The sequence below is a fragment of the Megascapheus bottae genome, chromosome 13, assembly GCF_031878675.1.
Source record: "Megascapheus bottae isolate mThoBot1 chromosome 13, mThoBot2.hap1, whole genome shotgun sequence".
Classification (NCBI taxonomy): domain Eukaryota; kingdom Metazoa; phylum Chordata; class Mammalia; order Rodentia; family Geomyidae; genus Megascapheus; species Megascapheus bottae.
This window is the reverse complement of record NC_143521.1, coordinates 46,326,562-46,343,299: the sequence shown is the minus strand read 5'-3', so window position 1 is coordinate 46,343,299 and position 16,738 is coordinate 46,326,562. Positions and strand designations below refer to the sequence as shown.

At 46.5% G+C, this 16,738-nt stretch overlaps 1 protein-coding gene across 1 annotated transcript in view; it reads right to left on the bottom strand.

Moving 5' to 3' along the window:
- Sel1l3 (SEL1L family member 3) overlaps positions 1-16,523 on the bottom strand; it is a 110,942-nt gene extending 94,419 nt beyond the window's left edge. The window contains exons 1-2 of the mRNA XM_090343745.1: positions 16,324-16,523; positions 3,941-4,511 (exon numbers count right to left, since the gene is read on the bottom strand). Of these exons, the coding sequence (XP_090199871.1) occupies positions 3,941-4,511; positions 16,324-16,515 (763 nt within the window). The 5' untranslated portion in view covers positions 16,516-16,523. The remainder of the gene's footprint in view (positions 1-3,940; positions 4,512-16,323) is intronic.
- Positions 16,524-16,738: the final 215 nt, after the last annotated feature.

The following is a 16,738-nucleotide window of genomic DNA, read 5'->3' as shown; positions in this document are numbered from 1 at the left end:
AACGCCCAGTGGTGATGAGGCTGTAGAGAAAAGTACAGGTGGATAGCAATGAGGTAGGGCTGTTGCGAGGAGGGAGGGGCAGGGTGAGAGCAGGGTACTAGGGCAGAGTTGCTGGAGGGGGATGTATTTGGAGGGTGTGGCGTGCAGGGCCCTGCCTTGGACCAGGTGGTCAGGGAAGCCAGCATTTGAGCAGCAGTATGAAGGAGACAGGAAGGGAGCCACATGGAGAGAGGCATTTGGGGAGGAGGAAACACTCACCTGGATGTCCAAGGTGGGAATGAATGAAAGTGGTGTGCTCAGGGAGAGCAAGCAGGCCTGTGTGGCTGGGGATAAGCATGAGAAGTAGGTGACAGTCTGCAAGGGACAGAGACAGATCCCACAGGCAGACTGAGTGGGGGACAAGGGTAAAGCTGGGGGCTACTTGCAGGCAGTGGTTGGAGTCTAACAGGTGACATAAAGCAGAATGAGGCAAGGAAGGATTGAACACGTGATGCATTTGGGCTGAAGCTGTCCCCCACAGCACCCTCTGAGTCTCAGCACAGGGTGTGGCTAGAAGTCCTAGGACCCCAGAGTAGGGAGACTAGGGGTGTGGGGGCTGTTGATTTCTTTTCTTCCACTGGGAGTTTATGCGTGAGTCAGGCACATGTAACTTCTGTGGGATAACAGATTCTGCCTGTTCCCTCCCTCAAGGAAGCAGACAACAATGGAGCCACAGCCCTAACTACCTGTGGCTCCACACCCTGCCCACAGTAGGGAAAGGGGCATGGGAGGGGCCATGGCTGAGCCTGACACACACGTGTCTAAAAGGCTGCTGACTTCTGAGTTGGGCTAAGTTTGCTCTCAGGGCCTGAGAAAAGTCTGGTCAGTGGCCTGGCTGGGTAGTGGTGAAGGAGCTATGCAATTCCTATGCAGCCTCCCCTAGGAGAGCTGAAAGTGGGCTGGTGGCTGAGACTGAGGCAGGATACCCATGCTGCAGCACCAGAGATGCTGCATTTCACAGGCGGGCCATAGCAGAACCTCAGGCAAATGACACACAAACAGTCCCAAGCCCACAGAGGTGGGGGCTGCAGATGGTGATGAGGAGCAGATGTGGCAAGTGGCCCTGAGGCTCAGCCTGTGCCTTATCATGCTGTCTCCTTCTCTGGCTTGACTGTTTTGTAAGAGGGGTAAAGGGCTGGGAGTGTGGCCTGGTGGTAGAGTGCTCTCCTAACATGCAGGAAGCCCTGGGTTCGATTCCTTGGTACCACATATACAAAAAAAGCTGTAAGTCATGCTGTGGCTTAAGTGCTAGAGTGCTAGCCTTAAGGAAGTTCAAAGACAATGCCCAGGCCCTAAGTTCAAGCTCCAGGACTGGCAAAACAAAACAAGAGTGGGGTAAAGAAGGCAGAGGGCAGTTCCATAGAAGGCAAAGGTCAAGGACACCTGCCACAGAGCTGCTGCTCTATCTCTGTGATTTGTCTTTATGTAGGGGTGGGGATGAGGAGATAGTACTAGGGCTTGAATTCAGAACCTGGGTACTTTCCCTTAGCTTTCAGAATCAAGACTGTCATGCCACCATTTGAACCACAACTCCATTTCTGGATATTTGTTGGTTAATTGTTAATAAAAGTCTTACAGACTTCTTGCTTGGGCTGGCTTTGAACACTGAACCTCGGCCTCCTGAGAAGCTAAGATTACAGGTGTGAAATCACTAGTGTCCCGGCTTTCAAGGAGAAATGGAGGAAATATTCCCTTATTCTGATCCACAAAACATGGTAGGAACAGAGCTGGTTTTGAGAGGGCTTGGATCTCCCCCACATCATTTTCAGCGATTTTAACTCTTAGCAAAGGTTTTCCTCTACATTCTGATTTTATTAGGTTAGTTCTCACACCAAGACTAATGCTCCAAGAAAGGTGGAGAGAAAAAAAAAATCCCACTGTGTTATTCCTGCGTCTTGTATGCCCTAGAAAGGAACCACAAAAGAATGAAAAGGACATTTCACGTTTTCAGGGCATGTTCAGGTGCCTTAAGAACTGAGCAGGTTCATAAATGATTTCATTTGGAAACTTCCAGCTTGCAATCTAGCCATTCTTCAATGAGAAATATATGATTTGCCAAACATGAAATGGAATCATTAAGGCCTGACAAAGTCGAAGGCGAAATAAAAACTGTGGTGCGTGTGCCCCACGTCCCTCTGCTCAACAAATTAAGAATCCCCGTGGAAGGCATTCCAGACAGACGTGCACATGGGGCTCTGCCTGGAGGAGGGCTGCACGTCAGTCATGAAAGTGCACGCAGCTCGACTTATTTCAGACATCTAATTACCCTCCCTACCTGCGACACACACACACACACACACACGAGAGAGACTGACTCCTCCTGTGGAGTTCTGTATCCAAGTACCACCCGGATACAGGATGAAGTTGGATAGAATGCACACACATATGCCATGCACACACAGAAACAAATGTGAAACACGGAGGAGCCTGAGTTCTGCCTGTAGTCTAGTTAACAGTACTTCCTCAGGGCTAGTTCTCTGGCTTTGCTATTGTACTAGAGTTACAACTGTCTAGAAGGTGGCTTACTAGAGGGGGTAAAGATGGGCCTGATGAAGATCAAAAGGGCATCATACATATTTATATATATATAACATATAAAAAGCCACCAAATGCTGTTTGACAAAGGAGGGACGAGGAAAGGAAGCAAAGGGAACATGTGAAGGCTGTGAATTTGTGTAAAGGACATTCTGTGCCCTACAAATGTATGTTAATTCAAAAAAATAACTTAATTAAAAAAACCTGGTTAGATACTGGTGCCATATGCCTATATCCCTGGCTATTCAGTATCTGAGCTGAGACCTGAGGATCACAGTTTGAGGCCAACCTGGACAGGCACATGTGTGAGACTCTTATCCTCAGTTCAACACCCAAAAGCTAGAATGTGACCCAAGTGGTAGAGCACTAGCCTTGAAGGAAAGCTAAGAGATAGCACCCAGGCCCTGAGTCCAAGCCCTAATAGTGGCATGTACACACGCATGTGTGTACATACACATGCATGTGCAAGCATGTGCGCACATGCACGCACATGCACATACGCACACACACACACACACACACACACACACACACACACATATACACAGCTCTGGGGAACTTTCTCAGGCAGCATAAGAAGAAGCATACCAGATCTTGGCTGAGGGTTTGAGTGTCAGCCTGGCTTCACTCCTTGGTACAGGTCGAGGGCAGAAGTGGCAGGAGCTTAGCAGCCCCACAGCCAGGGAACTCCAGGGACCCGCAGGATTTCACACCCAATTCTAAGTGGCACCAGAGATCTTTAAGCCCCGCAGAGAAGGGTCCTAGGTCTTCTGTGCAGGCACTGTGGGGGCTCTGACAGGGGACTTTTAGGATAGCATGCAGGATTTAGACTGTCACCACCATAACTACATCTGAATGAGTGCTGACATTAATCTCCTCGATGTTCTCTGAGGGGATTGTTTTCCCATTTCCCAGATAGGGAAACTGAATCACAGAAAGAGCTCCATGGCTACATAGAAGCAGATCCTGGCAGGAGTCAGCATTCCAAACCCCAACCTCCTTCTCTGACAGCAGGATTCCTTCAGAGCTTTAATCTCCTCTGGGATAAAACAGTCTTCAAAAAGAAACAGCTGAAACGTGGGGCAGGGGAGAAGAGGCCAGGGACAGAAGGAAGAGTTCCCAGCCCTTGTTCCTGGGGGCATGAATGTTCCTAGCGCCAATGATATATATCTAAGCTTCTCAAAGCCTCCCTTGTCTTGTCTCCTCTCCTCAACTTTCCCTTCCCCTTTTTACCTTTCTCCTCTTGTCCCAAAGTCCACATGTGCCCCCCACATTTGCATTCACATCCCCACTGGTAACTGGAGAGCCTTCTCCTGCCATTTATAAACACACAGGGATAGGATGCCTCGCAAAGCCAATGACCTACCGTTCTCCATAGGGCACTGGGGGATCCTGTTCACCCAAAGCTTCCAGAGATAGCCCATGTTCCACTCCAGGCACACCTGGTGGTCTTTGAAGGGGCGCTGGAAAGGGGGGAGCGTGTGCAGCAGCGTGTAATTCTTGGCCACTGCATGGAGCAAGTGCTCCTCCCATTTAACGTTCAAGTCTCCACCATGACGCTTGTGCGTGATCCAGCCTCGTAGTACCACCGCCGAGACAGAAATTGAGTTCCGGATGAAATAGTCATCTCTGTACACCATAATACTGGGGAATTTCACATGCACTATCTGCGTCCTGCTGGTGTGAAGATGCTTCTCGTTCTTCCACCTTTTCTTGTACACGGGGATACTACTTCTGAACTCAGAGGAAACGACGGCTTCCACGTGAACAATACAAGGCTGCGAGCATAAATATTCCACCGAGACCTCAGACACATTGCGCACGCTTCCTTCAAAGGCAGTAAAAGAAATAAAGTCTTTGTAAGTCGTGCTCTGCTCGGCTTTGGGCATCACCCAGGTAGTCAGGGAAGTCTGCCTACCCAAAGATGGAACAACATTCTGTAAAGGTGAAGGAAAAACAAAAAAAAGCAAGATACAGAAAGTTAAAGAAAATATCATCATGTTAGGAAGTGTGGTACAAGTGGTAGAACGCCAGCCTCTCTCCCTTCCTCCCTCTCCCCCATCTCTCTCTCTCTCTCCCCCATCTCTCTCTCTCTCTCTCTCTCTCTCTCTCTCTCTCTCTCTCTCTCTCTCTCTCTCTCTCTCTCTCTCTCTCTCTCTCCTTCCCCAGGCTTGACAACATCTGCTGATCAAATGTGACTCTCAAAGCTACTCTCAGTAAGTCCAGAGCCAGTTTCCAATCCAACACCAGAGAAATCTGCTTTACAGGGAACAGAAGATACCCAGCTTTAGACATTTGCAGACTATTGTCCTGACTTCCAATGGTGGCCAGGAACCTATGGAGGATGCCAACCTGGCTCTCTTATGCCCTGGAAATACAGAGCCAAGACAAGCCTGCAAGATGGATGGGCCGGGGGCGGGGGGTGGTCTCCACTTTTCCAGGTCACCCACTGACACTGCTGGATCAGGAGCTGGGCTGTCTGATCTTTTCACCATGAACACTGCTACCTGTGCCCAGAAACATTTGTAGCTATGTGCTCATTTTGTGGCTTTTTTAAATGACAAAGGCTCTCACTGTAGGCATTTCTTCCTGAAGAAAGCCAGGAAGCTTGGCTATGAAATTAAGGTTCATTTACAGTATGAGGTTCTGACATGTGTGTGGCTAAGAGTTGCTGTGAACGTGACCATGGTTCCAGTATACAAACCACAACAGTGAAAAGGTCACTTTGGACTGCTTCATGTTTGGTAGTACAGCTTCTATGAAAAAAAAGAAAAGAAAAACAGGAAATAAGCACTGATGGGGCTGTGGGGAAGTTAGAACCCCCATGCACCACTGGTGTGAAGTTAAAATGAAAATCAGTATATAAAATCCTTGAAAATAAGTAAGTAGCTAGGTGCTTGTCGTTCATGCTGTAATCCTTGCTGCTTAGGAGGCCGAGATCTGAGGGTTGAGGTTCAAAGCCAGCCAATGCAGACATGAAAGTCTAATCTCTAATTAGCAAGAAAAAAAAATGGAAGTAGAGCTATGGCTCAAGTGGTAAGGGTGCCAACCTTGAATGAAAAAGCTAAGGAACAGGGCCTGGACCTGAGTTCAAGCCCCAGTACTGGCATAAAACATGTGTACAAATATTTATATACTTGGTTCATAGCAGTATTATTTCTTTTTAAATTTAATTAATTTATTTATTTTTATTGTATTTTATTGTCAGGGTAATGTAGAGAGGCATTACAGTTACAGTTACAGGTAGTGGGTACATTATTTCTCAAACATGGATACCCCTTCTCATGTTTTTGTCCCCCTCATAGCAGTATTATTTCTAATAGCTAAAAAGTAACTCGGGTATCTATCAATGGAGTAATTAAAAGGAGGAAGGAAGGAGTGAGGGAAGGAAGAAAGGAAGGAAGGTAATGCATGCAGACTTTTCATGGCAGCATTATTTCTAATAGCAGGAGATGGGAAACTGAAATATCCATCAAAGGAGGTCTTCTTACATAAACTGCAGTGGATCTGTCCTTGAGTACTGTATTATGAAAAGAGGAGCAACTTCATGTGCAGGTATGGAATGATCTTTAAAGAATATGGGGGGTGGGGCTACTGTTGTTTTTAGCAGGTTTAGAATATTACATGGATTGTACACACACACACACACACACACACACACACACACACGGATTTTAAAATTACAATTGAAGGCTAGAGGTGTAGCTGAGCAATAGAGTGCCTCTGAAAGGCCCTAAGAGCAGTCCTTAGAACCATCCCAAAAGAAAACCCCACTCGATACACAAGGGCATGTATAGCTTCCAGGGAACACAGATAAGGATGAGGGGCTGATCAGGAGACAGGAAGAGGGAGAGAGCCATGCATTAGATGCTCTCATTTCTCTTTTCATTTCAAACCACATGAATATTCAAAAAGGGTGGAGGGCAATCATACTAAAAGGTGCAAATGGGAAATGCAGTTTCTAGAAAAGGCAGAAGAGAGAACAGAAGGGGTAGCTATTCCTCTCCATTCATCCTGGGAATCTTCTGGGAATAAATATGTAAATAGTACAATCGAAACCGTCCACCCCCACTTAATTGTTTCATGCTCTCATTTATACTGCCAAATTACAGGGAGAAAACAAATATAAAAATAATCTTATAATTAGAAGTAGAGAGCATGCATTAGAGTGGATGAGCCCTCGGTGCTGCCCTGCCCGCCCCTTCTCAGTGGATGAGGAAGTGACAACCCGCAAGAACCCACAAGTGTCTCCCACATGGCTCACGGCGGGGAGAGGGGAAGAGGCCAGCCTATACCAGGTGCCTTTCCATCACCTACCCACTCAGGAGGATATGACAGCAAGATGGAGTTTCATGGCCTCCTAAAGTCTGGGCTGCATTCCGCATGCATACAAATAAAAGAGCTATGTCCTGCATCCCAGCATGTGTTATGATACATTATTCATCTGATCAATGACCAGGTATGCCAAGTCACAACACCTAGTCAAGCCACTGGGATGTGACAAAGCACACACAAAGCTATGGGTCTCCAGAGCCAATAGAAGCCCTGACTACTACTCTACCCACGTTAAGCTGGGCAGGGATGGCAGGCTTTCCCATTAGCTCCTATACAAGAAGACACTTGTCCATCCAGCGGACAACAGAGAGAAAACGCCAAGGCCTCTCCCATGTATTAAACACCACCCTGCACTCCACCTCTTCCTTATTCTTTTTTTACGGTGCTGAAAAACCTCACTGGGGCCCAGTTCTTACTCCTGTTTTGATTGTCTCATTTCCAGCATATTTCTAATGCCAATACTACAAACTTCAGCAAAATACTCTTTTAAAACAGTATGTTGGAGAACTGCCATTTGATTTCATTAGATTTCGTGGTAAAGTGCATTTAGTAATAATCCTGTTCGTTATTTTACATCTGATTGCCAAAAATGTCCCCATCATACTTTTCTGCATTAATAAGCACAATGTACTGGGCAGTCAGTTTGGCCAGCAATGTCATCTGCCTAACATAGTGGGTAGAAGGGGGAATTTCACACCTGCTGTCCCTCTCTAGGGCCTTCCCTCAAAATTCTTGCTCAAAGAAAATCTCTATATATTCATCAGAAAGTTATTTTGTTTTCATCTGGCTCCACGCCTCAAGTACAAAAGAAAACCCAAAAGATGCAGATTCTAGACATATCTTACCTGACAAGGCCGATGTCTCACAGAGACAGGATGGCATGGGATAAGTAAACTGGATTACAAAGCCTTGCTCAAAGCATTGCTATGAACGATCTCGTTCATAATTTTTATCTTGAATGCATGTTGAAATGGCAATAGTTGTGTACATCAATTGAAATGTATTTAAACAAATCATACTTTTGTTTAGTTATCTATTTATTTATTTATTTAGTACCTGTTCTGGGGCTGGAACTCAGGGCCTGGGCTCTGTCCCTGAGCTTAGTTTTTCCCCCCAATGCTGGCACTCGACCACTTGAACAACACCTCTACTTCTGGCTTTTTTTTTGGGGGGTTCATAAGAGGTAAGAGTCTCATGGACTTTCCTACACAGTCTGACTTTGAACCACAATTCTCAATTCTTAGAATCCTAAGTAGCTAGGATTATATGTGTGAGCCACTGGTACCCAACTTTTGTTTACTTTTATTAATGTGGTAACTGCTGAAAATAACATTGAGTATGTTGCTTAGATCTCCTATGGATGGCTTTATTCTGGATTTGAGATTTCTATAAATAATTATAGCCAGATAAGGCGCTCTCTCTCTCTCTGTCTCTGTCTCTCTCCCTCGCTCGCTCTCGCTCTCGCTCTCTCACTTGCATACTCACTTATACCAGGTTTGAACTCAGCCTCATGCTTGCTTGTTCAGATGACATTCTACCATTTGAGCCACTTCTCCAGTTTGGCATTTTGCTGGTTAATTGGACATGGTGTCTCCTCTACTTTTCTGCTCAAGCTGGCTTCAAACCAAAGTAGTCCAGGTTTCCTGAATAGCTAGGATTACAAGCATTATCCACTGACACCTGCTCTCCTATATATTTTAATTCATATCTGGATTTCTTATCTATCTAAGACAAAAACAAATTCAATGCACGTATAGTGTTTAGAGAATAACATGAAAAATCTGTACATTTGGTACAGAAGTAATTACATTTCAAATATTTTTGATTTTTACTAGGTTGAATTTCAGGATTTAGAACCCACGAATATGGAGGGTTTATTCCGGGCGTTTCGGGTGAACTTGGCTCTGCTATGATGTGAAAGGAGCCAGGGGGGCATCACAGAAGCAAACAGAAAAGGGGCCCCACATTTCATTTAGAAACACAGGCAGCTGGCTACACTGGCCTGTGGGCATAGTTTGCCAGCCAGTGTTTTAGATTACCATGAGATTATCCTAGGTAGGGTTTGAAGTGCACAAAGTGACAGAAGATGTGCTTTGTAAGGAGTTATCACCTAGGAGAAATGGGATGAAAAACCCAATTAGGTGCAATTTCATATCTCGGCAGTCAATGAGGCTTGACACCATAGTTCTCTCAAGTTCCCAGGTGGTGGGTGTTGACGACTTGCTATTGTTTATTTTAGAGCCAAGTCAGATGAAAGCTTGAAGTTAGGCTTGTCAGAGAGATATAATTTCATAGGCTGAGATGGATTATTCAAGAAGTAAAAGCCCGTGTGTGAGAGACGAACGTGAGGGATGGGACAATGGGGATGTAACAGACGAGCCCCGTTGGACCTCATCCGGGTCTCACAATGATCCCATGTGGTGGGCGCTGAGCCTATAGCCTGAATCCCTCAAGCAGGCCTCATGATTTTTGAACTTTGGGGCTCCTCTGCCATGAGGGAAGCTGGCATGTGACAGGCTGGACCAGACCCAGTGGGCAGCTGCTACACTATGAATTGTGGCTACCTCTGTTATGCACAAAACCAACACCGATTAGCAACACATCACACTCTAAATATTGATTAAGCTGAGGCTGATTTCCTGGCTCAAGTCATGTGTGTGGTTATAAGCTGTTTCCTGCCAGGAAAATAAGGCAATTAACTTGAAGAGTTCCGGCTACAGGCATGACACGTGTCCAACCTCTATAGGTATTTTCACATGCCAAGTCGCATTAGCATGAGGTTAAAATTTATTCACATAGGCTTTTGTCTAGAAACTAGGAAGACAGAGTCTACGTCCTTGTGCAGGCGGTTTCGAGGACAGAACTTGACACACAGTAAAGAATTTAGTGTGGTCCTGGCTGGAATCAAGTCCTGAGCATGGGAATTCCTGCCTGGTTCTTTAGCAGTCCAGCTCTGGGGTCCCTGCCTAGAAACCAAAATATCACCCTGGGCACCCATTCACATTCCCCTTCAACCACAAGGCTTTGGGGAAAGGGGGCACCTCTCTACTTTCCACCCAGCTGTCTCAGTTCCCTCCAAAGAGCCCTGCCCACTGGTACCTCAGGCCCCTGGGGGCTGTTCGTTCCCAGAAGGTATCACTCTGGTCCCACTTAGGAGAACCTCCATGCTCCTTTTGTCCTTCCACATCTTTCAGACAGCAACCCTACATTCTAGAGCTTTTCCATTTCTCCACACGAGCAATATAAAATTAAAAGTTTAAATTCCCCATTCTTTTCCCCTCTACTGGACTCCCATTCCTGTGGCAAATGTGTCCACGTTAATGTGATAATGAATAAACACCGAAATAATGCCGAGCATCTGCATTCCTATGCCAGCCTGGAGAGATAATGCCCTAAAAAGTCCAGCTTGGATGCACTGTAGCTCCATGCGAGAGATCTGAGGTGGTGAGAGGGCACTTACGGGCTCTTCACATAATGCCATTTAGGCAGTGTATAGATGCTCTCACTCAAAACCACGGGTCTGCTCTAGACACTTGGAGCTGGGAGCTGAAAGCTGTCTGAGCTCTCAAGGATCTGTGGACAGCAGAATTGAACCCTAATGAACAGCCACAAAACAGTCCACAGCCTTGCCTTTGTACAATAGTGTATGCACAAAATAACGAAATGGGTTAGTTAGCTAATGTGTGTGAATGATAGAAGACTTGAATTTGGAGAGCTGGGTGCATACATTCAGGCTAAAAATCAAAAACACAAATGAATTCATGTATCTTCCAGCTGGAAAAAACAAAACCAACTGTCAGTGCAACTAAACTTCTTTTAGGATGACTGCATTTGGTTCCTTTAAACAAAATCAATAAGGACTGACTCTATTCAAATGACCCTCCTGCACAGAATCTGGAAAACTTGGCCTTTTCTCTCTATGGTCCACTTGGTATGGAAGGAAAGAATAAGACTGGAAAATCTTACATCGTTCACGTCTCACTACAGGAAGGTCACTTACATATGTACATGTGAATAGGGCGATATGCAAACAATAATGGAATGTCTGTTTCTCTCATTCCTGCTTATCTCTCTCCATCTGTCACCTAAGAAAACCTTGGTAGTTTGTTTCTCTTCTCTTCAAACTGTCTGGATCAAACTTTTCATAGGTCAACAAAGTAATTGTATTGGCTTAAAAGGCCTTCTCTCTCTTTCTCTCTCTGTCTTCCAATTCTGCTGAGTATATAAAAGCAAAAATTGTGTTTATGTCACCAAAGCATGCACTTAAGTAGAATGGACAAGATGATGTTAATATGGATTTCAAGATGTGCCTGGGGAAACAGTTCTTAGCCGAGAACTGCTCTGTCCCCAACTGAGCTAGCCAGAGCAAAACATCTTCCTGACAATAGTCAGCATTCCTACTGGAGTAAGCTATCCTCCTCTGCCCCGTACCTACTTCTTTCATTCTAACTCAAACTGCATATGGACCACTGGTTTTATTTTATGGAAGACCTACTACGTGTTAGTCATTGGCACAGGTACATAAAATCACTTTACACGCTCATGTCTAACCACCTCATCTCATATGTAACTTCATAATCCTAACCCTCTTTCAGAGGCCTGTGATGGGAACAACATTCTTGTGTCACAGCTCAGGGCATGGAATGGATTCAGGCGGGTTTGTAATTTGCCCAGGGTCAACCAGGTACTACAAAGTAGAACCAAAGATGGAATCCACATTGGCTGACTTGAAAGGCAGAGTACTTTTCCTCTTGCCTTCCAGAAATACCTGAAGTGATGTTCTCTACTCATTAGTTTTTGCCTGTTACCACTCTTTGGCTACAAAGTTAGGGCATGTGTAAACTCGGCCACTTCTATCTTGAGAGTGAGAGAGGGCTAAGTTCCCTACCCACCCGCGTGCTTCAAGTCTGGAAGAGAACAAGCTAGTACTTTCCCCACACCTAGGGGGTCAACTCACCATCACCCCCCCTTTTTTTGGTAGGCAAGAACTGCCAACACAGAGAAGGCTCTATGATTTCTTACTGCCCTTCTGCCCCTCAGCTCCACTCTCAGAGGGACAGTACTAGCCAATAAAGAGGATAACTGAATTCACTTTAGGCTGTTTATGGTGCACTCAAATCTATCCATCTTTTCAGTGAATTGCCTAGGTTCTTTTATCTCTTCTCCTCTACCTTTCCTCTTGCTCTTATGCTCTCATCAATAGGCAGCCAGGAGAAAAAGAAGGCAGAAAAGGCAGACACCCTGGTGAGGGAAGTATCGCAGCTACGGTTAGTATGAACATGCAATGTACTGGAGGACATGGAATTGGGGGATTGTGTCTGTATTTCAAACACACACAATCACATTTCTCCAAGCCGAGTAACTGAGTCTCTACCCTTCTTTTGCTCTTCCTATATCCTGCACTGCACATATAGTAAGGGGCTAATAGATATTCCTGGGTGGATAATGGATGCCATGTGGCCACTTGCTGGGACTGCTGTACAAGACTCCATCACCGCCACTGTCTGCAAATGATCCCTACATACATCTGAGCTGCTAATGCTCTCTGATTTCTTTGTCGTCTAGTTGTCTAATAAGCTTAAATGGTCACTCAGAATATTCCGGCACTATACTTGATGTCAATTGGCTATGGTGAGACTTATTTTCTCACTTCAGAAAAAAATTATGCATTCGAGACTAGAGTTGAGAATGGATAAAATGTCCTTCTAGAAGCTTTCTTGTCACAGGCAGGGTTGGGGCAGATTCAGGCTAGCTCTAGCTAGGAAAAGAGGAAATTGACTTCAATGGTGTAAGAAAATGGCAGGCAAGAGGATCTGTTGTGCAGGGAAAAAGAATCCTGGATGGAATGGGATTGTCAGAAGCCATGATCCCAGCAGAAGCAATTTCCTTACCCTTCACTTTGGGGGTGCCTGCCCTCTCTGAGGAGGCTTTCTTCCTGCTGACCTATGGTGACCTCAGAAATTGCTGGCAGTCCTTGGGGACCAGGGATCATCTTTTCAGAAATCTCCTTGGCATCATTCTGTGACTTCTCTTTCAGGCCTCATCACAATTATTCATGCTTTGGCAGTATCCTAGCTACAGTCACACTACTTGTCGTGGGCTCATCCTGAAGGTTACTCTGTCCCAGCTGATGGAGAAGAAAGGACCCCTCCCTCAGGACCCTGACTTCCCATCAGGGCAGGGGCTCAGAGCCATCTGCTCAGAAAACCACTTTCCATCCATGCCTCGTGAACAGGCTAACACAAACTGGCAATCCAGAATCGGTGCTCAAATCACAGACACTATGTCTCTGGAACAGTCTTGTGTAGTCTCACTATACACCTGGGACACCCATTCACACAAACCCAAAGGATCAAGCTGCCAGCTGCCTCCAACTACCTAATGGCCCAATCTTTTACCTCTCCTTTACCAAAGGCAAATATTTTCTTTTACTTTTTTTTTTGCCTTTAACATCCTGCTTCTATTCTGTGGACTCAGCTTCCTTCTTTGTATATTTTAGATTACTGTAGACATGACCTCACATCCTGACCAATGGCACAGTATCTGCTAATTGCTAGAGCTTTGCTAATGGATTGTACATTTATGCATGAGGGGAATGGGTTACAAGCAGCAAATCCCCACAGGCAATAAATATACCACCATGGGTTAAAGCTAGGACTCTGAAGGATAGACCTGGGTTTAATCTCAGACTATTTGTGAGGTTACTGGACCTTACTTGACCCCTCTGAGCCTTATCTGAATGGAGGAGACCCTAACAGCACTTACCTCATAGGGTTGCATTAAAATTAATATAAGGTAATGCTCATAAAGTAACTTAGCAAAACGGAAGCTATTACCGTGGATTCAAGTTTTTGGACAGACTTACGTGGTTGAGAACCTGCCTAGCTACCACGTTGCACCCACCCACCTCTCCCTTGGTCACAAGGAAGAGGTGTCACTGTCAATTAAAGATACATTCTTGATTGAGCAGGATGATAGATCTGCATCTATTTGTGAATCTTTCATGGTTTTCTTCTGAATGTTTACATTTTCCCCAACCTTTTCCACAATCAAGAAGCCTAACTTTTCAGACACCTCAGGGAGAATATAGCTAGACAGGGAAATAAATTCCACGACAGATGGCTAACCCTTCAGAATAAGGCATGGAGCCCACCCCCTTAGGTGACTTTAGCTGTCTTGAGTATGTAAACCTTCACACTTAGGTGCACAAGGCTCTCTTGCTTACCTGAGTCCTATCACCACCACCACCAGCACCCTCAGCTCCTGCTACAATCATCAGGGCAACAGAAGGAAGCCCACCTGGGCAGAGAGCATTAACAAGGCCCCTCCTGTGCTCCCGATCCATTTTTTCTCAGACTGCAAAGATATTCATCCACATATCAGTTATTTTCCTTGCTATAGTATTTTTTTCTTTTGTTCTGGGACTTGAAAAGAGCCCAGGAGCTGTTCCTGAGATTTTTTTTTCTCTCAAGACAAGCATTCTACTCCTTGAGCCACTGCTCCACTTCCAGATTGTTTGTGTGTGTGTGTTTAATTAGAGATAAGAAATCTGTGGACTATCCAGCTGCCTCCACTCTCAGCTCTCAGCCTCCTGAGTAGCTAGGATTATAGGCATGAGCCATGGATACTTGGCTTATTGTACTTTCTAGAGCCTCTCATTGTGGAGCATTACCCCATCACCCCCTTCTATGGCCGCAGTCTACCCTGTTGTCATGCTCCCTCTTAGAGATCTGTGTTCTCCAAACCCTTTTGGCCCATACAGAACTTCTGAACTTGCCTCATCCTCTGCATCTGTGCTCACCAATTGCCCATACAGCCTCCGGGTTTTGAACCTGAACTGTTGAGGTGCTCATGTGGAACTTTCCAGACCCCACTGGTGTGTGAATATTCCACACACTGTTCCACAACAGCATTTCTGCTTCTGTGGGGAACCAGCAGTGCCTTGTATACAAGGATCATCTGTTTTAACTGAAAACCCTGTCATTTGTTATGGCAGATTTATTTATGAGCCTGCATGCTATAACCCTGTGGCATAAATATTAAATAACAATATCCCTTAGGCCAAAAAGAAATCATTCATGCTAACTGACAACTTCTTATGAAAATATGAAGTAAACTCAGCCACAAAATTTGATATTGGCTAATTCTGTAATACAAGTAAAGCACAAGGATTGCTCAACAGGTAGATTTTTAAAAAACAGAATTACAATATGTGCATTTTTACATTTTCAACTAGAGAAACATCCAAAAAAAAGTAAAGAGTGTTTAAAACAACAACACTTAGGTTGAGTGGTGAACTTGTTCAGAAATTTAATTCAAATTCCTGCCAGTATCTCCTAAGCAGCTTTTGGCTTCTCTGAAGAAAAGATTGCAAATAATGCCAGTGACACATAAATGAAAAGAATTCTGGACAATGACATTGCTCATTTTTTTAAAGCATTCTGTGAATTTCCTATTACATCAGTTTCATGATTCAGCAATTTCCATTTCATTTATTTACAGTAATATATAGTGAGACAATCCTAGGTTTCCTCGGGGACCTGGAACAGAAGGTAGACTAAGCTATAAGAGTGTTGCCATGTGTAAATTTGCTATGGTGAGTTTAAGACGATTCAAAACCAAAAGAAACGCAAGCCATCAAAGGATCTGAGAAATACACCCCTAACTCCTCCCGAGGATCTCAATTGCTCTGGTATTTAAAATAAGTTGGTTCTAAAAAATAAGTTATTGCCATTTTATCTGATGAGTAAAACTGAAGCCAGGAGGAGTCTTTGAAACGACACTGTTGGAGACGCAGCTGAAGTCACCCACTCCGGCGGCGGCGGCGGCAAGCAGGGAACAGAAAACTAAGGTTTCTTTTGGCGTCTGCAACTTGGCTGGAGTGACCAAGGACTTCAACTCCTCCTTGGTCACTGCAACTCTTCAACTCGAGTTCTGGAAACGCAAGGTGCGTTGGCACAGAACCGTCCCGGCCAGGACGGTTTCCTTCTGGAAGGAAACTCGGGGGAGAGGCAAGTGGATGGCAGGTAGAGAGGCAGAGACCAAGTTGGGCACAAGAAGAAAAGGAGCTCTGAGCAGAAGAGACGGGAGGGAGGGGAGGAGGGTCCGCAGGGCCGCGGGGTAGGGAGCGATCGCGGCTTGGCAAAGCCCCGAGGAAGTGGGGGACGCCAAGGGGTGTCGGGGGGGACTCCGGCCGGGTCTACGGGGAGTCTGGGAGGAAGAGGAATGGACGCGAGGGAGTAGCACGCAAGTCTGGTCCACGCGCCCCACTTTGCGCCCCGGGTTCCCCCGTCCCGGTGCCCAGAGCGCCCGCAGCGAGGGAGGAGAACTAGCACCGCGGTCCCCGCCTCCGGTGGCCAGTTCCCGCCGCCCCTCACCCGCGTCCCCACCACCCGAGCTGGGTCCGGCGCTCACCAGGTAGCAGAGCAGGAGCAGTGCGCCGGCAGGGTGACCGCGGAGCCCCGGGGGGACCCGGGCGCCCCGGGGAACCATAGCTGCGGCCCGGGGACTGAACGCGGGCGGCGGGGGCTGGTGCTGCTGCTGCTGCTGCTGCTGCCGCCGCCACGGCCACCGGAGCCACCCGAGCCCCGCGCCGCGCCGCTGCATGGCCAGGCCTCCGGGATCCCGGCTGGAACGGGTCACCTGGTGCAGGGACCGGCCCCCGCCCGAGGCGCCACCTTCCCGCCCGCCCCCGGCCGGGCCGGCGCGCGCGCGCGCGAGCGCGAACGCGCGGGGCCACCTGCCACCACCGCCGCCGCCGCCGCCGCCACTACCACTACCACCACCACCACCACCACCACCACCACCGGACCCGACACCGCCGCTCCCG